Raw genomic sequence first — 25,236 nt, forward strand, 5'->3', positions numbered from 1 at the left:
AGATCTCCCCTTTGATGGTCAGGGCCTGTTTGCAGAGCAAACCGATTCCCACCTGCATACCCTGAAGGACACAAGAAATACTATTAAATCCTTGGGCATGCATACCCCAGCTACTCAAAGGAAGCCGTTTAAACCCCAGACCACCCAACAACACCCCTTCCCACTTAGACTCAGGCAGGACTTCTCCCGTCGGAGAAGCAGGTACCCTCGATGTAGACCATCATGTCTCCCCCCGGCAGGGTCAAGGACAATCCAAGCCACCTCCGGGCCCTAAGTGTCCTAAGAACTACCAGCTCTTATCCCGGACAGTTATCCTTTTCTGAACCATCTATCTGTTTCTACCATGCCTGGTCCCTTATTACATCGGACCGTTGGGTCCTCCGCATAGTAGAGGCGGGATATTCTATCCATTTCCATTCCACCCCGCCCTCCCACCCTCCTTTCCCATCCCTCTTCAGGGACCTTTCTCACGAGCAACTCCTCATCCAGGAGGTACAATCCCTCCTGGCCCTAGGGGCAGTGGAGGAAGTGCCTTGAAAGCTCAAGGGCAAGGGTTTCTACTCCCACTACCTCCTCATCCCCAAGGCAAAAGGAGGCCTAAGGCCCATCTTGGACCTCAGGGAGCTCAACAAGCACATCGTCAACCTGAAGTTCTTCATGGTCTCTTTGGCCACAATTATCCCCTCACTGGACCCGGGAGACTGGTATGCTGCCCTCGATATGAAAGACGCTTACTTCACATTTCAATTACCCCACCCCACAGGCGTTTTCTTTGTTTTGTGGTGAACAAGACACACTATCAGTTCACAGCCCTCCCGTTTGGCTTGTGCACAGCCCCTTGCGTCTTCACCAAGTGCATGGCGGTTGTGGCGGCTTTTCTTCACCAACATCACATGTACGTCTTCCCATACCTCGATGACTGGCTTATACAGGGCCGATCTCACCAACAAGTTTGGTCTCAAGTGCAACTGGTCATGGACATGTTCAGTCGCTTGGGCATCATGCTGAACGTCAGCAAATCTGTCCTCTTCCCTACCCAGACAATAGAGTTCATCAGGGCAGTCCTGGACGCAAACCAAGCGCGGGCTTTCCTCCGCCTGGCTCTAGCAAACATAATAACCAACCTCTGCAGGTTTCCCACCACCACAATGAGGCAGTGCCTCAGGTTGCTATGTGGTGCAACACGCCAGACTAAGATCAGGCCTCTCCAGATGTGGCTAGCATCGGTATATCAACCAGACTGCGACAATCTAGATATGGTGCTCACAGTCTCAAGCCGCACACTCGACTCCCTAGGTTGGTGGCTGGATCCCTGTATGGTGGGTGCCGGGGTCCTGTTCCACCCCCTCAACCCACCCTGACCCTGGTTACAGACGCATCTGCACTGGGATGGGGGGCACACCTTGGGAGCCTGACAACGCAGGGTTTATGGCACGAAAACGAGCTGTTCCTGCACATCAGTATCAAGGAGCTCAGGGTGATTCGCCTTGTGTGCCAAGCATTCCTTCCCTGCCTACTAGACCATTGTGTAGCAGTCCTAACAGACAACACCAAGGCCATGTTCTATCTGAACAAACAAGGCAGAGCCCGGTCATTGCCGCTCTGCCAGGAAGCCCTTCTTCTGTGTGAATTCTGTTTAGCCCACTCCATCACCCTTCAAGCCTCATACCTGCCGGGTGTCCAGAACGTATTGGCAGACAACTTGAGCAGGCGTTTTCTCACGCACGAATGGTAGCTTCGCCTGGACATCATTCACCCTGTTTTCCACATCTGGGGGTTTCCCCAAATCAACTTGTTCGCTTCATGGACCAACAGGAAGCACCCAGCCTTCTACTCCTTCCGGGGTCACAGCCTGGGCTCGATCGCAGACGCCTTCCTGATCACGTGGTCGGACCAACTACTTTACGCCTTCCTGCCATTTCTGCTGGTCCACAAGGTGCTCCTCGAGGTCCGCCGGGACAAGGTGAACTTCAGTCTTGGTACCCTATCCTGCTGGACCTGTCAATTCGGGTTTCCCTACGTCTACTTCTCAGCCCCGACCTCATCTCTCAGAACCACGGTTGTCTCCTACACCCGGATCTTCAGTCGCTCCACCTCACGGTCTGGAGGATCCGTGGTTGAACCAGGCTGAGCTTGCCTGTTCAGACTTGGTAAGGCGGGTGCTCCTGGAAAGTCACAAGCCTTCGACTAGACTTACTTACAAAGCTAAATGGAAAAGGTTTTCCAGCTGGTGCGTTCAGCGGCTGGTGCCCCCGCTCCCGGCTTCAATCCCGTGCATCCTAGACTACCTGATGTTTTTGAAGGACCAGCACCTAGCCTTTGGATCCCTTAAGGTTCACTCACAGCCATTTCTGTGTTCCACCCAGGAGCGGCCGGGCGCTCGGTGTTTGCACACCCAGTCATGCAGCCTTTCTTCAAAGGCTTGGAAAAAATCCATCCTCGAGCAAAGCAGCCTGTGCCTACATGGGACCTTAACGTGGTTCTTTCCTGCCTTATGGGCCCTCCTTTCGAGCCGCTGGCTTCCTGCTCACTCCTCTAACTTTCCTGGAAGGTCGCCTTCCACGTGGCCATCACTTCGACATGTCGGGTGTCTGAGCTACGGGCTCTTGTGTGAACTGCCTTATACCATATTCCATAAAGATAATGTTCAGCTGAGACTTCACCCAGCTTTCCTGCCAAAAGTGGTGTCCCGCTTCCATGTAAGTCAGGACATTTTTCTACTGGTTTTTTTTTTTTTTTTTTTTTACCCAAAACCACACGCCGACTTTCGGGAACAACACCTCCATTCGCTGGATGTTAGGAGGGCGCTCGCCTTCTATATAGACCGAACAAAGCCATTCCATAAGACAACCCAGTTGTTCGTCGCCATCGCGGAGCGGATGAAAGGCACACCGGTCTCCTCCCAGCAGATATCTTCATGGATCACCACGTGTATCCGTACCTGGTACAACTTGGCAAATGTCCCTCCGCCTGCTGTCACGGCTCACTGCACGAGAGCTCAGGCATCATCATCAGCCTTTCTGGCAAACGTTCCCCTTCAGGAAATCTGCAAGGCTGCCACGTGGGCCTCGGTGCACACCTTCATGTCCCACTATGCCATTGTCCAGCACTCTCGTGATAATGCGGCCTTTGGCAGAGCGATTCTTCAGTCTGCGGTTTCCCCACCTCCGAGGTAAGGCTTGGGAGTCACCTAACTGGAACTGACATGAGCAAGCACTCGAAGAAGAAAAAACAGTTACTCACCTTTCTGTAACTGTTGTTCTTCGAGATGTGTTGCTCATATCTATTCCATTCCCCCCCCACCTTCCCCTCTGTCGGAGTAGCCGGCAAGAAGGAACTGAATGGGGGTCAGGCCGGCAGGGTCTTGTATAGAACGCCATATCAGCGCCACTCCAGGGGGCTCCCCAGCCGGCCCGACGGGTAGCTGCTAGGGAAAAAGTTTCCAGCATCCGTGCACACGGCGTGCGCGCACACACCCCTAACGAATTGATAGGAGCAACACATCTCGAAGAGCAACAGTTACAGAAAGATGAGTAACCGTTTTTTTCCTCCAAAAAATTAATCTTAATGGATCCATATCATAAAACTACCACATAGCTTGGACTTGTGTGGAAAGATTCAGTGTTGAAAGGGCACGAATATCACAGCTTTCATGTTGAAGTGCACGATTTACCCTGGGTAAGTATGTAAAGCAACTATCTATGAGCTGCTTAGCTCAAGTCTGTGTTGTTAGCCTCTTACTTCATTTGCAGTGAAACTTGCCAAATTTAACCACACATTTCAAAAGGCAGTGGTGGGAGGAGGCTGCAGCAGGGAGTGGTTTCTTTTTATCAAGATTAACCAGATGTTCTGAGCAATTTTACCCCAATTAATTTAACAGCCTATACTCTAAATTACGTATTTCGTCTGGTTTTAATGGGTGTGAATGATGTTCTGCCATTGCAAGGATTCCATGGCCTAATTATATTTATTATGGTTCTGTTTTGTTTTCTTACAGGCTAAACATATTGTTGGCTGGTATGAACCCATTCTATTTCCATGCAGTGAATGTAATTTTACACTGTCTAGTGACTCTTGTCCTGATGTATACGTGTGACAAAGCTGTATTCAAGGATGGTCGACTAGCTTTTGTCACGGCTCTCTTCTTTGCTGTGCATCCTATTCACAGTGAGGCTGTAAGTATATATGTAAAACTGAGATAGTACCTAAAAGAAATACATGTTTATAACTTAAAAAACAAACAAATCTTTAATACAAAACATACCATTTGCTGTGACTCAATGTGGTGCTTGCTTTGAAGGGTCAACAGTAAAAAAACAAAAAACAAAGGAACCTCAAACCTTTTGCATTCAAAATAACAACATACATTAAGAATAAACTTCATAGTTGCTGTCTTTCCACTTAATACTATCTGTAATTCCAATTAGCCATCCTAACCTGCAATGCTAAATATAATTACACAATGTTTCAGTTGAAGAAAATGTGGATCCCCACTGTCTCTCAAAACCAGAAAACTTTGCGAGGCATCTGTCCTGCTGAGACATTGTTCTGTTTCTTAAATCTTTTTTCCAGAGTCTTCAATTTCTAAACAGAAAAGGGTCCCTGTAATTCATAATGTAACTTGGTGTGCATTCTGGACAAGATAATAGGAAAATGCTGATACAGGGCGTAGGTCTATATTGACCCATGAATTTACTCACATAGCTCTTAATTAGAAACTATGGATTTTTTTTTAATCTAGGAAAAAAGCTGCTTTGAGTACACTTCATGGCAAAGTTGCAGTATATAAGCTTATGCTGCTTTTCTACTAATCACAGGAAAATGTAAGATATCAAAATATACAGATAACTTGTTTTAAAATGACGGCTATTTTAATTCCCATGTAGATAATAAAATGGTTGTGTGTTTTCTTTCAAATGGGGATGCAGTTTCTTCTGTTTCCACGTAGACAACAAGTGTATGTCTAGTTAAGATATTGTCAGCATTGTATTTTGTTGTTATGAACTATTGCAAACTAGTGAGAGTGAAACGACTGCCAGTGCTGAGATCTTTTGAGGAGAGAGTGCCTTAATAACAAAAGAGCCATGAGCTTTACAGTTACCTCTTGTGTTGTCTCTGTAAGCTTATCAGCCGGGCTCCTTTACTTAATGCTGCTTTATAATATAGGCGAGGCTTTAGAGGAGGCTGGCTTTGAATTTACTCTTGTCTAGATCAGAATTTGGGGAGTTTAAAGCAAATGCCAAAGCATTGAAGAGTACATAATTAAGTTATCTTAAAACAGCAAAAGCTTCAAAGGGCCTTTAATTTCCTTTATGTGCAGTTTCTGAATCTTTATTAAGTGGAATGCTGAAATATTTTGTAATTTGAATAATTATAGAGAAACTTACCAATTAGAATTTGAAAAACTCTCATACGTACTAAGTTAGCAGTTGCAATTTGTTGTCTGTCTGAACTGATTATTAACTAACATTTGAGTAATAAGCTTTCTTATTATGTAGGAGTGACTTTTAGTCTTTGGGGAGGATTCTTATCTAAAATCAGTTCTCACGGTATTAAAGAATATGACTAAACTTCACAGTTTAGTGAATCAGGCATACATTTCTCTTTTTGATCCCCATTTTAATTATTTCATAAAAATCCCGACCACAGTTATGTTTTTATTTTCTGAGCTGCTTCTATAAATGCTTTTAAAAATAATTTAACTTAGTTTTAGTCAGTCTGTATACTGTTAGTATTACACAAAATAGCTTAATTACTCCATATCTATATCTGTATTAGAAAAATACCCAAATTCCTACTGATTAGAGTGCCAGGATGTGGGGAAGAAGAGAGAGACAGAAAGGAAAGGAGGGGAAAAACCCATAAAGCAAAGGCAATTGGTACGGGTCATTGAAACAGTATCTAAAGGGTTTTTTTTAAAGTGTAATTTTCATGTCTTTCTTTTTTTCCTCCTCTTAGGTAACAGGTATTGTAGGCAGAGCAGATGTCTTAGCCTGTCTACTGTTTCTGTTGGCTTTTCTCTCCTATAATAGGTATGGATCTTTAATATTAAATGTTATGAGATGTTGTGAGACATGAGTTTTTTTTGCGGGGAAGAATCCATATAAAATCCTCCAACTATTGTACCCAAGTATGTGTTCGCAGCACTGGGTCCATGGTTATTGAGAATATTTTTTAATGTTTTAAAAATGATGGACATGCACTTGGAAAATGTTTAATGAACTAATTAATAAATATGAAAATAACTTAAATTAAAATCTCTATATCAAATCTATTTTGCAGGAGTGTGGATCATTTTTATGTTGGGGAACATTTCCCTCCCACTGCCTCTCCATTCTTCTTGCTGCTTAGTTTATTTCTTGGGACCTGTGCAATGCTGGTGAAGGAAACTGGAGTCACTGTGTTTGGTGTGTGCTTGGTTTATGACTTGCTTTTCCTGTCCTACAATAGACTTAGACTGTAAGTAACTTAATATATTCTTCAAACCTTGACACCATTTATGTGCATAATATACAGTATGATGTATGGAATTCTGTCCCCATTTAAGTTAATCGGAAACTCCCATTGACTCCAGTAAAGCTAGGATTTCATCCTATATTTTATTTTATGTTTTGCTTGATCCTGTTGCTGGGTGGGTAGCTAGCAAACAGTGAAGAAATGATCTACAGAAACACAACTCAGTTATAGCTAACTTTGAAAGAGTTTGATTTTTATTTTTGTGTGAATTTTGATTGGTAGTATCAATGGTATTTAAAACTTATTGGCTTAATTTCTGCAGTAGCAGCAAACTAAAACCCCATAACTGTTCAAAATGTGATGACATGTGAAGTTACGTTTTATATCAGATTTAGTAATAAAATCAGATTTGTTCATTCATTTCTTAATATTTTATTTGTAACATGAATGATGCTTACATCGGAATTCTTATGAGCCCTCAAGCAATATCTTTAAATGTTTTTTTCTTTTTTCCCCTCTGTAAATCTAAATTTGTTACATTGGAAATATTTTTTTCATCTGTTTTTGGGTGGCTCAAGAATTCCACAGCTGGAGAATTCAGCAGTTGTCAACACTTAGTTCAGAAAAATCAAATCCATTCAAGGGGACTTATCACAGTCTTAGTTCTGCCCGTAGCTATATGGCTCCTTACTTATAGTGTTACGTTCTTCTCTTTTTGATAGGCACTAACAACGTGTAGAGCCTGTTACGTCCATCTCTCCCCCAAACATTCAGTGTTTTTAGACTTTCTACATCCTTGTCCCCTCTCAAATGTTTTATCTCTTTCTGTTGACTTTAACGGGACTTAGATAAGGCCCTATGAAAAAATCCCTCCCTCCACAAGTAGTACTAATCCGTGGTAAGCTATGATACGTCACTAGAGTATTTCTTCTGTCTTGATTCTAATACATAACCTCACAAATGGTCTGCCAGTGGCAAGCTATGGACTTCTTTGGGGTTGGCAATCAGAATTCTTGTAGTGTGTACATTTACAATGGATTGTGTGGAGTTGCAGGAACTCTGTGACTAAGGATGGCAGAAATATTTAATTATTCACAGGAAAACCCATGCACTTATTTTATATCCCTCTTTTCCTTGGGTTCATGTTCCAGCAGTCTCTGAACATTCAGTTTCCTTGCTTCAGTGACATTAAATAATGGTCATGCCTGGGCCAGAGACCTTACAGTAATGAGAGGCTCTGTGGCCCAGATGTGATGCATTTTAATATTCATTCTAATTTATTGTGCACTAGTGTAGCTGTTTATGGTGCTCAGAATTTTGTCTGTCTGTTTTGCTTGATTTTAAGGGATAGGAGAGAACCTGCAGCCAAATGCTGCTGAGACTCCTTCCCGCACCCCCTGTTTGTTTGAACCAGACCTTCTTTCTTTTTTTTAACAAGTGAGCTGCCACAAAGGATAATTGTCTAATGAAATATACTATGCAATTTCTCCCTCCTGACTCCCCATCATTCTCACCGCTGTAAGCTCTCTTGAGGCCTGTAAGAAAGATTAGACTAGTAATATTCTGTGAGGTTCTTTTACATATTTTTAATACTGTAGTTTGTACAGTAGCTGAGAATCCATTTATGCCCCGTAGCAGTGAAGTAAATGCCAGATCTTTGCATGGAGAACTGAAGGAAATGTCATGTATTGTATTAAGATAGCAGTTTGGGATAACTTTCCAATACTCTTTTTTTTTTTTTTTAATGAAGTAAACGTGAAACAAAAGAACCATCGCTTAAAAGGCCTCTTTCTCCCCCCGCATCCCCTCCCCTTGTGCTTCTCAATTCAATGAGTAATTAGGAGAAATGGAGGGGTGCATCAGAGGTTCGCACGGCAGCCTGCGGCTTCTCCATCTGCTTCGCTGCAGATTCCTCCATCCAGCAGGGAGAATGGGAAGCACCGGTTTGCTCACAAAGGGACCTGGAACTCATGCCACCCTGCATCACCTGAAGAGCAACGGAGCAGCAGCCTTTCTGTCTCAAACAAAGCCATGTGGGCTATTCTTAGGTACTGTACAACCACAAGTGGTTCTGATTTTTTTTCTTTTTTTCTCAACAGGTTGATTTATATCTTTGTATATTTTTAATGACAAGAATCACTACTTTCTTTAAACATTTTTATTTAAAAAAAAACAACTATAATTGTTGAGTGAGGAAAAAACAGGGTGAGGGGCCAGGATGGATTAAATAAGTACATTTCTGCTGCTTGAGGAGAAGAAGAAAGGACTGATGTCACTTCACAGCTGAGAAGAATCGGTATTTTTAGAGAAGGCCAGGCATTAGAGAGAGGGCTTTGTCCCCCCGCCATCTTATCCGGTGGGATGGAGTGCTTCCTTGTGTTTCTTATCCTCCCCTTCCTCTTCCAGAGTTAGAAGATGGGGTTGTGATGTTGGTTTGAGAGGGGAGGCACAGACCCTTTTACCTCTAAAACCTGGTGGTGAGCATAGGTGCATAGTTTGGAGCAGAGCTGCCATTTATAAACAATGTAAATATTAACTGCCGATTTTTGCCCTGCCTTGTGCCCAAGATTATATATAGGCTTGGCAGAATTCTATTTTTATTTTTTATAATTTCAAAAAGTAGTATCAGTTTTATTTGTAAGTATCTACTTAAATTTTCACAGTTTGGGAAAATTATGGGGGCAGGGGTCAGACAATAATTATGTAATGACCAGTAGATGTTGAGATTCAAGTAGCTGAACCATTAAAACACAAATTGTCATCACATGTACAAAATATCCTTAAATCAAAGGCTAATAATTTGTCAAGCAGCATTTTTCTTTCTTAGCCTGTCTGTAAATTTTGATTTTTACCAGCTGAAATATTTTTTCAATGGTTTGAGTCTGTGTATGTTGAAATCAACCTTTACAGAAATTTAACAATTAAAAATCTAATCCTTCCAAGCCTAATGGTACATGGAGAAAGCAGGGGTGGTGGAATGATGGAACAGTTTTATATCCAGCACTAAGTGAGGTGGTCAGTGCACTGTCAGTGGACCTCTTCTGCAAGCCAAGCAGCTCCCTTTAAGGCTGAACCGCACTCTGACCTAGGGCCAGAGTCTGACATCCTTTGAATGGCAGTTAGTCAGTAAGAGGGTATAGCAAGATGCATCTCAACGTCCTCTCTTAAATACGTAAGTGTGTCATTTTCTAAATGTCCCAGTCTCTAATAGCATTTAGAAACTTGTTTAATGGCTTTCCCTCCTTAGTAGGATACTGATACTGCCCAGCCATAGTTTTTTCTGATGTTATTACATGCTGCATCACTGGTTTTAAGAATAATGTAGATGAGGTAATGTAGTAATATTTATTTTCAGGCACATGAAACTCCAAATCTGAAAATCTGAATAAACAGGGAGCCAGGCAGTGGTTTACTTTTGAAAGGAGTTTTTTCCTGAATACAATTGTTTGAAGTGGTCTTTTTTTTCTTTTTCCTCAAAACTGAACAGATGATGACTTCTGCAGTACGTTTTAATTGCAATCTTCTAAGGCAGAATGGCTTTTAAAAAAAAGTCTGCTATAAAAAACAGCTGCTTTTAGAAGCAGTATGTTGTGATTCTTGCTTTAATTGCAAAATATTCTCTGGGTTTTAAAATAAAAGGAAAAATAATTAGCAATTTATGCTTTTTAAACAAAGGATAAAATTTTCAGAAGAGACTCGGTGACCTAGCTACCTGAGTGCCATCCAAAGTCAATGGGAGTTAGGCTGTTTTTGATACAGTACCCAAAAGCTTGAGACACAGGTAAGGCTTTTTGGTAGTACTTAAACCAGCAAGGGCCAGCCAGACTCTTCCAGCAGACAGTTCCTACATCAGATCATATGCCATCTAAGTCCTTTTTGGCAGCTTGTGTGCAAGCAATATTTCATAATTATGAAATGGCCCCAGAAAACAGGACACTAATGGAGGCTTATGTTTGGCTGTCAGCAATATGTAAATCCTGTCAGCAGTGCTCATTAATTGTATAGTCCACAACTATGTTGTTTATATTTATTTGCAAATTCCATTTCTTAATAGCTAAAATAGACTCCAGGTTATATGACCATAAGGGGGGCGGAGGAAGTATTGTCAGGTCAGGTGATCAGTCTTTGCCTTTCATCTTGTGCCTTATAATACCATTTATGTCCAGCTATAATTGCCCAAAAATACTCTGCCTGGATTACTAGAGGGTCTTATTGTTTGAAGATGATGTGTAAATGTCTGTCTTTTTTTGGTATTCTATATATTTCTAGTGTAATAGTGCCTAGAGACCCCAGTCAGAATCAGGAATCCCTACGGGGTAAACACTTAGTAAGACACAATCCGTGCTGCAAAGAGCCTACAATTAATTAATTATTTTTAATTAATGTATATGTAATTTTAATTAATGGATAACATTAATGTATTTTTCCATTTGCTTGATGCTACAGATGGAAAGAACTAAAGGTGCATTCAACAAATACATTATTTTAAAATTACCTTTCCACCCCACTTGCCACTATGTTGCCCAGAATGTCCTGGCTCCCTGGTTTACACTCAGAGGCATTGATAGAGCCACAACTCGCGTATCTGGACTTCTGGGGAGGAGGATACATTTTAAAATATTTTTTGTATGGCATGCCCCTTTAATCCTTTCCTGCTTTGAGAATTCAATACAAATATATTTTTCCACATGAACAAAATTACAGGTCACTTTAATTTGTACCCTACGCTGATCCAGATTATCAACTGGCGTAAATTGTTTTAGCTCCACTGAAGTCAATGGAGCGATGCTGATCTTTTCCTGGCTGAGGATCTGACCCTTTGAATGTAGCCCCTAACAACAAGTGAAGAATCATGACCCAACACACACACACTCAGCCGCTTGACTGATTCACTTGCAGGAGAAAGCTTGTGTACCTGAAATTAAATAATTGATAGTGTTGTGTGAAGGACAATAGTAGAATGAAGATGAATTATTAAAGCAGTCTCGCAATACAGTGTGGTACACCTGGATTGTGAAACCCTGCTGACTAGAAGTGATGATGGGTTGGGATGGAAGTCCTGTGTGGACCATTTGTTGGAGAGAGTTTTGTGGAGTCACTGCTGGCTTTTATGTTCTGTCCCCCCTAAACTAGCTAGAAATTCTCTCTCCCAGTCCTTCAGTCACTAAACAGTTTGCTGCCACTGGCCACTGATCTGTATTTAGGGCAGAACTGATTCCATATAGAGGTTTCTGAAGCCTGTAAGAGAGGATACTGTTCATGGTGCCTCTCGTTGGGCATCCCTTATTAGCCAGTTCATTAAGCATCATTGACTTTTTTTTCTTGAGTGTTGTGTCAATATCCACTGTAAGTACAGGCTATTATATGCAAATCATTGACATGACAGTCCATGGTACCTCTGTGTCACTAATCAATAGGGTAAATGGTCCCATACTAGAGAACTTATAGGATGCAGGTCGAAACAGAGTCCTGATGGTCTACCTTGACAATGTGAATTTGCCTGTGGTTGTGTTTTGCTTTAAAGGGGGCCAGGGTTTGGTAATCTTGCATTTATGAAAACTAGTTAATTTCTTCCTTCTCTCAAGTGGAGATGCTCTGAATCCCAGTTTCACTTAGCACTGATCTTTCATGTGCCAAAACCACAAAATAAATTAGTGCAGTTGGCCAGTCTCTGCTATTTCTGATCTGGCCATCTCTAGAGCAGAGGAGTTGCAGGAAAATAGAACTGTGAGGAAGACTCCAGGATTTTTGGGAAGATGAGGGTAAATGTTGGCCAGGTGCTTTAAGGGACAGAGAATGTTGGTGGTGGGAAACTGCCTACAAAATTGATTGATAAATTTAGGTTTTTTGCTGCATCCCAAAAGGTCTAGAACAACTAGTAAGCCCAGGTGACCATAATGTCTTATGATATGGCAGGCTGATGGGCTGCTCAAATACACACTCTGATATCCTGTCTTGGGACCGCCACTCTTTCTATCCTCTGTTTTCTCCTTTTTTTTTGATCTGTCTTCTCCATCTGTGTTTGTCTGTATTTCATCCTTTCTCTGTCAGATACTATGGTGAAAGCCACCAATGTAAGAAACCAGATAGATTTATTTCTTCTTTATTTCTCTCTCTCCTCTGTTTTGCTTTCTTCCCTCATTTCTTTCTTCCCTGTGTTCTGTTTTTCTCTTTTGCTTCAACCTTTCTTGAACTCCAACTACCTCTCCCCTCCCCCAAAACATCCTTTTTAGAACATTTTCCCCTTCCATATGGGGGAAGCCTCCATTTTTCTCTTTCTCTGCAGAGGCAGCTGCACAAGTCAAGTGGTGGTGCTCTGCATAGAGAATGGATGCAGAGGGAGTCTGTCCAGTATGCTAATTAGCATCAGTTTCCCTTAGCTGCCTTTCTGAGTGTTTAAAGTGTTTCTGTGCATAATGAATCAAGCTCTATGTACATAATCATTTTTAATGGAAAAACAGCTCTGATTGCGTGACCCTTGCCAGCTTCCCTTTTTAGCCGGCTGTGTGTAAAGCTTTCAGGAGCTGACGCACAGTTTTGACCATTGAGGATGGCCAGTCGTCTGCTGCTCATGGTACAGCCAGCCCGGTAGCTGAAAGCCTTATAGGATGCATTTGTGTGGTAGATCTGTTATCTAAGAACTTTGGGAGGATGCACTGGAGGGGTCGGTGTAAGCTACTTTGAGTCAATACATCCTAACATTTTATTGTGAATTCCCCCATTCCCCTAAAACATCTGTACACACCTAATCCTGAGCTTTCCCCCTCCATGTCACTTTGATACGTTACGTGAAGAGGCTCGTTTGCCCGCGACACCAGCTATAGTCAGCTGTCCTACATGGGCAGTTTGGTATACCAAGGGCCTAATTTCTCTTGTCTTGCACCTTTGTTAATTTTACACCAGTGCAAAGTGAGAGTAAAATGTTGCTAAATCAGATTGACAACATTTACATCCACTTTGCATTGACTATGCACTGGAGTTAATGACTGCACCACATTCAAGGCAAGGAGGGTCAGACTTTTTGTGTTTACTGTACCTCCCCACTTCTGCATGGTGCTCTGTACAATGTGGGATGTCTGTGTCTAGGATTTGCTAAATACTTCGGAATGCAGAGCTGAAAATCATATTAGTGTTTCTTACTCATTAGTTTCTAATCTTGCTGCTGGGGCTGGGCCAGGCTTCGTGCTATCATATCAGTAGTTGAAGAATTATCTAGATTTGTTTATCATAAAGCTTATTGGAAATTACTCTGGTGCTTTAAGTGACTACATAAACTGAGCCATGTCAGAGAGAAAAATAAAATACTTCAATATAAGCCTTTTATGCTTTCATTCAAAATTAGCAATACTGCCTTACTCCAAAGTAGTAACCTTTTTAAAAGGTTTAAAATGTGTCTGGTTTACTCTCTGCTGTCTTCTTTGGCGATCTTGCCCTTGCTCCAAATTCTGGGTTCATCCAGGGTAGCATAAAGGTAGATTTGTTGTTATGAGAGTGACTATGCTAATGAGATGATATAATACAGTATTAGATCAATTTACCCAACACCTGCATGTCTGAGATCTAAGGCTTCCAGTCACAGTGGAAAAATAAATGTGCTGCTATATTCCCAAAACTATAATCCCAGAGAGACTGTCAATTATTAATCACATTGAAAAGTGTTTACCTATTACTGTTACTTGTAAGTACCAATAAGATGATTCTCAGTCTGTGGTTCATGAAACTCTGGTGGTCTGTAGAGAGCTGGCCAGTCACATGGTACCAACCTTTCTCTTTCTTGTTTCCAGTTGCTAAATCCCATTAAAAAGCAGATAATATGCATGAAATACTTCTCCATATAAGCAATTTTTCTTTAGTTGCCATAGGTACATTACATGACCATGAATAGGGAGGTGTCCATGAGACAGTGTATTAAAATGTTGTCTACACTGTGGAAAACATTGAAAATCCCTGTTATAATTTAAAAAGATTTGAGGAATAAATTAGCATTGTGCTTTTGACAGCACTCAGCATATAACCAGTTTCCTTGTTTCTCCTGTAGAGTCATTGTCTGCTTGGTTTTGAATGGGTCTTTCACACAACAACAGGGAGAAGGAAAAGATTGTTGTTTTTAGTTGTGAAAAACACAAAAATTGTCAAGGGGAATTGGGCATAGATGTGGCACCTGAAGTTATTTTAAATTTATTTTTCAAAATGGGCTAGGTTTCTAGTTAATGGTCTTTTCATGGAATAAAACAGCTTTGCATTGCTTATTGTGTACTGTATTTAACTATACATCAGTCAACTTTCTGTTAATAGCTTTATCATGTATATTACTGCTAGAGCTGACTGAAAAATGCAGAAAAATTTTAGTGGTGAAATTTATGGGCAAAAGTATAATTAGCAATAACTAGAACTAGTTATGTAAATCTCAGCTATCACAGTGGTTTTAAAACTTATTTGATCGTGCTCCCCCTTCTTTTTGTCTGTAATAGTTTACGCTTCCCCTCCCCGGCACCCAGTCAGCAGCCACTGCTCTCTGGCCACCCAGCTCTGAAGGCAGAGTGGAGAATGGCGGGTGCTGGCCGAGTGCCCAGCTCTGAAGACAGCGCCACTGCTAGCAGCAGCAAAGTAAGGGTGGCGTGGCATGGCATTGCCACCCTTTTTTCTCCACTGATGCTGGTCTCGGTGCTGCCTTCAGACCTGGGCACCCAGCCAGCAGCCACTGCTCTCCAGCCGCCCAGCTCTGAATGTGCACAGTAAGTTTGTTCCCCCCGGCCAAAGCTTCTCCCGATCCCCCTCCTGCCCCCCAAAATACATTCCATGCCCAGAACTGGCCTTAGGGTTAGGTGACCACTGAGGGTGCCATGGTTGGGAGGCGGGGGTGCTGTCCAAGTGCTGCAAACTGGTGGGCCTGGGCTGCCGGAGTGGAGGTGAGTGCTGGTGAGCATGGGGCTAGAGCCCTGCCCGGCCAGCTGGGTGGAGGGCGGGCAATACCAGCCTGGTAGAGAGGCACAGGAAGTAGGGCTCACCCCTGCGGAGCCAGTGGGCCAGTTCCTGGGTCACCCCCTTCCCACGGGCATAGCAGGTGATGTATGGCTGGGGAGCCCCTGGGCTCAGAAAGTCTTCCTTGTGCATGCCGCCGTGGGTGGCTGGAGAGCATACCATGCCACCCTTGCATCTGCACTGCTGCTGGTGGCCACTCTGCCTTCAGAGCTGGGTGGCCGGAGAGTGGCAGCTGCTGCCTGGGAGCCCGTGCAGGAGCTAGGAACCTCTAGGCTTGGCAATTCATATTCCCAGCACCTCAGTGCTCAAAGGTTGGTCAAACTTAGGATCAGACAGATAGTGTTCATTTAGAATTGCTGAATATGTGTGCTTTAGCTCACTTCTCAGTGCTGAGGGATCCAGGAACAAAAAAGATGGATCCAAATTCAATTAAGTCAATATGATTACTCCAGAGACGCATTGGAGCTAATAAATAAACTGTCAGCAGTGTTGTTCGCTCTTGCGGTACCATGTAAGCAAACTGGGAACAGGCTTTAGTGTATTGTGTATACCAGGCAGTGTTAGTGTATCAATCAGCAGTCCGACCTATCAAGAAAAGTATGATGAGGTCATACTGTATTTTCCTTTATAGCCCAGTGAAGCTCGCAGATTCTGTTTCAATTCAAACAGATGCCGATCTCCAGCATGCAGCAAGAAGGAAGAGAGAGGGAAACCAGTGACAGTGCAGGTAAAGGTGTATCAGTTGCTTGTGGTTATTTTGGCCTTTCCTAATTGGGTACAAAAGTGGTATTTCTCTTTGCAGTTCATATGTAGCCATAGTTCATCTCAAGTAAGACTCTATAACATGTTTCTACTTAAACATAAAATTCTTGCTTACATTCATTTTGAAAAATAGAAACCTCACTTACTATTCAGTATTTTATTACTTGCATTGAAAACCAGTGTTGCAATTAGAGCTGTGAGAATAAGTGATTTTTCAGTTTGCTGGCAATTCCAAAAATTGGAGGGGGGGAGGGGCGAGGGGAATGGTTCAGACTGAACCAAAACCAAGACTTTTCTGAATTTTTCATGAATTGAAAAAGTTGGGAAAATTTTGTTTCAGATTGACCAGAATGAAATGTTTTATTTCCAGGCATTTTTTTTAACTGCTCTTGCAATTTTTTTAATTTCTTACAAAAGGAATTTCATTTTTAATGTCAGAAAGCAATTTTATAGCAAGGTTTGGATTAGAACGTCTGACTGTCACGTTTTAGAACAAACAGATGGGACCATAAAATAGCCCATATTGATCAATGAATAGTGATTATGAAAGTGCTTGGAATATAATTACTGCTAGGCTCCCTTTTATATAAAATTATATCTGTTTTATAGTTCTCCCCTTCCTGCCCTCCTCCCTCCCCCCGATTCCACTGAGTTCAGTGAGAGCAAATGGGATTTGGTTATTTTAGTTTACGTGATGAGATGCACTATACACTGTGCTTTTTTTATTTAAACTGTTCATTGTTTTTGGTGCCCAGCATACAACTAAAAAGAAAAACCCAAATGTGTGACTCTACCCTTGAAAGCATTTTGGGTTTTTGCCCATGCAACAACAAAATAGTAGAGGAGGGAATTGAAAATGATATGGAAAGTATGTAACTAAGTACATGTACGTAAGTAGCTATACAGCTGCATATTTTTCTATAACTGAGGCTTCAAGATTCAGCATTTCTTGTGAAATACCAATCTGCCATAACTGTAAATTATGGGAATAATAACAATCTTGTATGAAGCAAAGGTCCTAGCTCTTAAGTGAATACATTTGGGAGAGGTGTTGCCAGAGTGTTAGTCATGATAACTTGTTCCTAGTGCCCTTGCTACAGTGATTATACGATATTTTCGTGGCTGTTTAACTACAAAAATACCTAGACAGTTTAAAGAGACCCTGTCAAGGTTGTTGGGTTCAAATTTTAACTTTTTATAGGCCCAGATGACAGATGTTTTCCTAATCCATGTGGATCAAATTCTGGGAGTGAGGCCTATCGCAGTAACTGATTTATGTCCTGATACAGGACATTTTTATATAAGAAAATAAAACTGAAAAAACAACATAGATATTGAATCTGCCAAACACTTATGAACACTCATAACTTTGCTCCCCTCAATAGTCCCACTGAAGTCAATTGAATTATTCATGTGAGCCAAGTTTTGCATGTGTTAAATGCTTTGCAGGAGCAGGGTCATAGTATACAATGGCTGTTGTTCATTTTAGCCCACTGTCTGTAAAGTTACGTGGGGCTCAGGGATAGCTGTATAAAAGTAAATTGTGCCTCTGCCCTATACTTGGCTTCAACAAGTTTATGCATTGTGATGGACATAGAGCTGCTATGTAATCCAAGTAATGAGATAATTTTATGAATACTGTATATGACCTGGTCAGCGAGATGAAGTTACTGTATGAAATATACTGCTCCAGTTTAATAGGGGGGCTAAATGAAAAACAGGAAAAGCAACATGATGGATCTAGTTAAGAAACATCTGAGCGAACACTTGGGAGAGTGGGGGGAATCAATTACAGAACAAGGCCCTATTTCTAGGCCCCAGCCCAAAGTGACACAGCTGTTTTGCCAGGTTAAGAGCCTAATGATCAAAAGGACATTCAACAATTAAAAAGCCACTCCGCCAGAGAAAAAGGGGAGTCCATTATCAGGTGCTCTCCAGGTGGGACAGTTTGACCTAGAGAGAAGCTCTGCAGAGAGAGTTTGAGTCTCCCTTCACCAGACCCAGGGAATGGTAAGCCTCAGGGAGAGGCAACCACACATATACACTGGCTTATTGTTTTGAGATCAGTTTTCTTCTGGATGGTTTAACTCTAAATAAATAATACACCTCTACCCCGATATAATGCTGTCCTTGGGAGCCAAAAAATCTTACTGCGTTATAGGTGAAACTGCGTTATATCGAACTTGCTTTGATCCGCTGGAGTGCGCAGCCCTCCCACCAAGCACTGCTTTACCGCGTTATATCCAAATTCGTGTTATATCGGGTTGCGTTATATTGGGGTAGAGGTGTACTTTGCTTAACAAAGGCTGTTTGGTTACTGTTTACCACTGTCATTACTCCCAGCTGGAGCAGAACTGCAGGCACTGAAGGTAAGTCAGGCCTGCTTAGGTGATCACAGCTGATCATAGGGGACTGCAGACCTAGATCCTGTCTGAGAGTGGGAGAATGGCCTGATTCCACCCCAGGAGAGGTGATGGCTTGAGGGCCAAGACCAGAGGGGGGATGCCCTCAGAGATCAGGAGAGGTCAGAAATGCAATTAGCCTTGAAATCATGACATGTTTCCCCTGTTTGTTATGTAATCCTCTTACAGTAGCTAGGTTGCAGTAGCACTGCTCTTCTTTCCATTTTAGTGACTGCTGAGGGCTTGCCTACATGGAGATATAGCGCACAGCAAACTGGTGTGTAAATCTATAGTGCACTAGCTTGCTGCACGCTAACTGGCCATGCGGATCCCGCTTCCCCTCACTAAGCGTTCTGTGCTTTGACCTACTGCTGTTTGAAATAGCAATAGGCTGAAGAGCACTGCAGAACTTTTAGTGTGCGATAACCGAGTCCACACAGTGACTTAGTGCATTGATGATTTATACCCTGGCTTGCCAGGCACTTACTCAAGCTCTGAGTCAGGTTCAACCTTTCCTCAGTGAGAGACATCTTATTGGGAAAACAATCTCTATGTGAATCTCTTCTCTGACCCTGGCTACTGGCACCACACCTGCTCTGTCTTTTTATAGTCAATATTCAGGAAGGAATGTTGCACTAGGAATAACATCTGAATCTAGTTCTCATTTTTTTGCCCTTCAAAAAATGTCTGTTTTTATCCTTGTTATGCTGAGACAGTAGAAAGGATTGAGCTTTACCATAGTCTAGAAAGATGAGATGAAGGATGATTTTATGATTAAAGTGTAGGATTGGGACTCTGAGAACTGGACTCAATTGCTGGCTCTGCCACAGACGCTCTTTGTGACTTGGACAAGTCAGTTCCTGCTCTGTAAAGTGGGAATAATATAATAATTCCTTTCTCCTACCATTTGTCTTGTGTTTTTTAAGACTAACTACTTCTGCCTTGCTATCTGAATGTACAGTATATAGCACAATGGGTGTTGATCTTTGGAGCCTCCAGTTGCTACTTCAGTACAACTAATAATGAAATAATTGATTGCTAATTAAAGTTTGCCCAAAATAATACTAATGTCTAGAAACCTAGATAAGCAATCTTTTGTTGTTTCAGTATTTTCAGTATGAAGATGAGATATTTTAGACAAAACAAGTGCATTAAAAGAATACTATTGAAGTTGCAACATCAGCAGTCAAAAGTTAGGAAATGCCAGAAATGAGGTTTCCGGTACAACCTTAATTTGTCCCTCTTGTGTGTACACATTATGTATGTAGGGTGACCAGATGTCCCGATTTTATAGGGACAGTCCTGATTTTTTTTTCTTATATAGGCTCCTATTACCCTCCACCCCGTCCCAATTTTTCACACTTGATGTCTGGTCACCCTAACATTATGGTACAGTGTTAATTACACAGTCACATTCTATTTATTCCACAGGACCCCTGCTTCTTTCAATCCATGAGATGCATGATGCTTACTTAATGAGCAGCTATTCAATATTTTGATTTTTTCCTCATTGTTCAGTTTGTGGCCCCAGGCCTACTATTCAAACTCTGCTCTGAAGACAGGCATATTAATGTTCTCCTGAAGTTTTCTGTTCACTGCCAGCCTTAATTCTAGCATTTCCTAACTTTTGGACGCTCGACTTTGCAACCTTAATAACGCTTCTTTAATGGATGTGTTTGTGTGTAATTTCCTAGCTTTTTCAAAAAGCCTGACCACCTCCCTGAAATTCCATCATAGAATATCAGGCTTGGAAGTGACCTCAGGAGTTCATCTAGTCCAACCCCCTGCTCAAAGCAGGACAATCCCCAGACAGATTTTTGCCCCAGAGCTGTCAATGGCCCCCTCAAGGATTGAACTCACAACCCTGAGTTTAGCAGGCCAATGCTCAAACCACTGAGCTATCCCTCCCCCCATTGAATCCCAATGGTTCTTCATCAGGGTCGGAATCTTTAGATCCACAGCATATACCTCTGCCACTTGGGCTTTGCAGTAGGTTGTTATATTGTATGTGAACCAGCACTAAGGGGGATGACACACAGTTTGCTAGTAGGTTTCACAGGTATTAAGCAGGGGAATAGTGAGACTTAGGAGCCTTGGCTTCCATTCCAGGCTCAGGAGAGGAGTGTGCTCTAGTGGACACAGACTGTTCTGCCCTGGCCTACCCTTGTCTCTTCCTCATGCCAGAATCCCCATCCCACTCCCATTCTCCTCACTTAGCCAATCTTATTCTCCACTTCTCAAGATTTTTCATTTCAGTCTTAACTGCCCTGCCCAGCAAGTCCTAGTCTTATCCCTCCAGACTTCACACCCATTCGTTTGTCCGCCCCGCCCCCATCTCAGTCTCCTTGCCCAGACAGCCCAGCTCCTCCTCTGATTTGTCTCTCTTCACCCTCCTACTCTCCAGTCATTTCTATGCCTTAGCCAGTGGGGATGGGGAACATGTCTCTCAGTCCCAGTCTCCCTCTCTGAGCTTCTCCAATTTATGTGCCCCCTGCCCAGTGATGAGCTGCCAAAATCTTAACAATGGGTTCCCTATAAAAAGTTCTGATTTAAGGGATGTGCGATAGCATGTATTTTTTGTACCAATAGGGTTACCATACGTCCATATTTTCCCAGGAGGTGATTAAGAACCGAAAAGCCTGACATGTCCAGGAAAATACAGATGTATTTTAACCCTACCTAAATTCTTTTTTAAAAAGATGGGGCTGAACTAGAAATGAGCTCCGTTTCACATGTGTGGGTGGTGATCAGGGACAGTCTCAATTTTTGGGTCTTTTTCTTATATGGGCTCCTATTACCCCTCACCCCCGTCCCGATTTTTCACACTTGTTGTCTGGTCACTCTAGGGTGTGCACATGTGTGGGTCCCAGCTGCTCCCTGCCCCCCCCTCATTAAAGCAGGTGTGCAGGGTTACTGCCCTGGGAACTGCAGGGCACCAGTGGATGTGGGGCTGGCTGCAGATAGGGGCATGGGGCAGGGCTAGCTGGAGGCAGGGAGTGACACGGGCTGGCTGTGGGCAGGTGATGCAGACGGGCGGGCTGCGGGTGGCTGTGGGCAGGGGGTGGCTGCGGGCGGCTGTGGGCAGAGGCTGGCTGCAGGCAGGGGGTGGCTGTGGCAGGGGCTGCAGGCAGAGGCTGGCTGCGGGCAGAGGGTGGCTGTGGCAAGGGCTGGCTGCGGGCAGAGGGCGGCTGTTGCGGGCAGAGGGCGGCTGTGGGCAGGGGCTGGCTGCAGGTGGCTGTGGGCAGGGGGTGGGGCAGGGGGCTGACTGGGGGCAGGGGGTGGCTGGGGGCAGAGGGTGGCTCTGGCTGGCTGGGGGCAGGGGCTGGCTGGGGGCAGAGGGTGGCTGGGGCTGGCTGGGGGCAGGGGCTGGCTGGGGCTGGCTGGGGGCAGGGGGTGGCTGTGGCTGGCTGGGGGCAGGGGGTGGCTGTGGCTGGCTGGGGGTGGCTGGGGGCAGGGGGTGGCTGTGGGTGGCTGCAGGCAGGGGCTGGCTGGGGGTGGCAGGGGGCAGGGGGGTGGCAGGGGGTGGGGCAGGGGCTGGCTGGGGGCAGGGGCTGGCTGGGGGCAGGGGGTGGGGCAGGGGGTGGCTGGGGGCAGGGAAGGCGGGGGAGGGGCGCAGATACTCACACGGGGGGGGGGGGGCTGGGAGCAGCAGGACGCAGCCGGGGACTCACCAGGCAGCAGCAGGAGCCCCAGGGCCAGAGGTCCAAAGAGCAGGAGCAGCAACAGGGCCAGGAGGCAGCTCACATGGCTCTCGCAGCACAGCGCAGCGCCCCCGGCGGCCGGGAGGAGGAATTACAGGCTTCCCAGGCAGAGCCCATCAAAGCTTCCCTCGCAGGGAAGCTAGTTAACAAGCGGTTCTAAAACCGCTTCTAAATTTAACAACGGGTTCGTGCGAACCGGCTCCAGCTCACCCCTGCCCCTGCCTCTTTGTCTCTGGCTCTTTGCCAAGCCAGTCCCCATTCTTCTCTTGCACTCGGCTCATCATCGGATCTGTCTTCCTTCTCCCCGTCCCACTGGTACCTGGTCCCAGCCATTCCCAGTCTCTCCCCTTGTTCTTCATCTCATCTGTCTGTTCCCACCCTGGTTTCACTCTCAGCTCTAATTTATTTGCACGGCCAGCCCCAGACTTAGATTCCCACTCCCCTGCTTTCCCCAGGCTCTTTGTCCCAATCTATCCCCCCCCGGGCCAGGCTCTTGTCCCTTCTGCTTTTGAATCAGGCAGCTTCCTCCTCCCAGCTGCCTGGGTATAGGGGGAGGGGTGTTTATTGAGAGCCCAGGACAGACAGATGCATTGCTCTCAGTTCTGATGCCTGTCCCCAGCCTGGCGCACAGCAGCCCAGAGACTGAATCAGAGCCTTAGTAAAGATCTTACAATCATAGGCCTGGTCTACACTGTGAGGAGGATCGATCTATGTTACGCAACTTCAGCTATATGAATAACGTAGCTGAAGTTGACGTACTTAGACCTACTCACTGTGGTGTCTACACTGCGGTGAGTCGACTGCTGCCGATCTCTAATCGACTCTGCCTGCACCTCTTGCGGCGCTGGAGTACGGGAGTCGACGGGAGAGCACTCGGGACTTGATTTATTGCGTCTAGACTAGACACGATAAATTGATCCCTGCTGGATCGATCACTGCCCACCAATCCAGCGGGTAGTGTAGACATACGCTGAGGCTTGATGCTTCACTGTCTTCCACTGTTTTTATGTTGATGTAACACCAGTAGGGTATCAAAACTGGTTTAACAGGGCCATAGCTTTTCTGTGCTCTTAAGGAATGGGAGCTATATCAGTATCACAGTTTAAAAAGAGACCAGCATAACTATAGTTATTTCACTGTTTTATTGGCTATTTTTAATACTGGCAGTTTATTTTAATTAGAAACAGAGCAGGTAAATCCTGCCCTAAGCATGACAGCTATAATATTATTAACATCAACAGCCAAAATCTGTTGTTGATGGAATTCTCTCTTCTACTTTTGCTCCTCTTGGCCATGCATATGCTCAGGCAGTTTACAGTAATTGCACATTTGGATTTGAATTGCTAACCCAATTGGCCTATTTACGTGCACAAATCCAAGAACTTGTGCAAGCAAATGTTCCAGCATAAGGAATTCAATGAAAATGTGCCCCTCTAGTGCTAGGTAATTTGCATTGGCTTTTAGGATAATTATTGCAGAGATTAAAACTTTTTTTTTTCCAGGAAGAGGTGGAAAGTAAATAACATACTCATTGGTCAGCCATGAGTGACAGGGTCCAGAGGCCCTGTTTTTTTTCCAGTTAGCAGCAAGTGAACTAATCAGTTAGGCCTCACACAGGTGTATATGCCAGGATAACAGGGAAGCACTGGGACTGGTATTAGTTTACCTACCTGTTGATGGTTCATTAGCTAACTTTTAAAATATCAATACACTCAAAGAATCAAAATCTAGGGCAAAGCCTCATGTTGAACAAAATGGCATAAGAAGGCAAAGGTAGTCACGTGTAGGGAATTTTTTCTTTCGCCCTCCTGAAGGATGTTGATCACCTAGGGTAAAATTCACTCCATTCAGAGGACCAATGCAAGTCCTGTACGCCACTGAAGTCCCACTTAAAACCTTGAGTTGCAGGCATTTACTGTACAATGTTACTAAGTGAAAATCTCTAACGTGTAAGTACAGTCTGTGTTTTCCAGTGTTGATTTGTGGGAGGCTGTATGTATTCCATTCACTTCACAGCACTGCCTGCCTTTTCATTGTACATGATAGTCTCATTAAATTGATATGGAAATAGATTCAATGTCCATTTTCATTGGGCTTCATTAGAAGTACTGAAATTCAGTGTCAAGGAATGAATGGTGTCTGAGAAATATACATGCTTGAATAGCATAGACAGAGGAGTTATCTTTTGAATGAACTGGGCCAGTTTTGTGTAGGGGTTAAATAAGGATTGGAGAAGACTGTCCCCCTCTCTCAGAAAATAAAGACCCAACAGGGATAAGTGGCACCCAAATTATTATGGGCTACATCTCTGTTTCTATTCAAGTTGTCCAACTTTGCCTTTCCATGCTTGTCTATTAGCCACCTTTTTGTTAAAGCTTTGGGACACCTGGCAAAAACATTGGCAAAAACATTGGTCTTCACTAGACCTGCTAAATTGATCCCTGCTGCATTGATTACAGCAGCATTGATCCCTGGTAAGTGTAGACATGGTCTGAGACTTTAAATGTATTATACAAAGGCAAAATCTATTAGTGTGCCTAATGCCTCTCCCATCTTTTTCTGTATGATTTTTACAAGGTACATAGATTCTCCCTTTGGCTATACATTTAATTTGCATCTTGACTTGAAGAGAAAGAACAGTAAACCCAATTTCAGATTTCTAATTCAGTTGCACCAATATCCTCTTCCAACTAATGCATTAAAAGCCTTAATCTTATGTGGTCTTTGAAAATGTTGGAAGACCAATTTAACTCTCAACAACAGACACTTGAAATGAAGCTTTTGTGACTGAATGGCCAGAAGGCTGGAGTGCAGAAGGGAATCTGGTAAATGCATTCCACATTCCCAAACATCTGCATGGAAATTCAGATAATGACCTAAGTGAGCCTTGAAAGACAACATTTGGGCTCATGCTGTTGGAACACTACTATCAA

The 25,236-nt window shown here is 43.6% G+C and overlaps 1 protein-coding gene across 2 annotated transcripts in view; it reads left to right on the plus strand.

Moving 5' to 3' along the window:
* TMTC1 (transmembrane O-mannosyltransferase targeting cadherins 1) overlaps positions 1-25,236 on the plus strand; it is a 196,382-nt gene that overhangs the window by 15,900 nt on the left and 155,246 nt on the right. For both annotated transcript variants that reach the window (XM_045002256.1, XM_045002255.1), the window contains exons 2-5: positions 3,998-4,175; positions 5,959-6,032; positions 6,283-6,459; positions 8,298-8,504. In XM_045002256.1, coding sequence (XP_044858191.1) covers positions 3,998-4,175; positions 5,959-6,032; positions 6,283-6,459; positions 8,298-8,504 — 636 coding nt within the window. The remainder of the gene's footprint in view (positions 1-3,997; positions 4,176-5,958; positions 6,033-6,282; positions 6,460-8,297; positions 8,505-25,236) is intronic.

Source organism: Mauremys mutica, chromosome 1 (genome assembly GCF_020497125.1).
Source record: "Mauremys mutica isolate MM-2020 ecotype Southern chromosome 1, ASM2049712v1, whole genome shotgun sequence".
In the NCBI taxonomy this organism is placed as follows: domain Eukaryota; kingdom Metazoa; phylum Chordata; order Testudines; family Geoemydidae; genus Mauremys; species Mauremys mutica.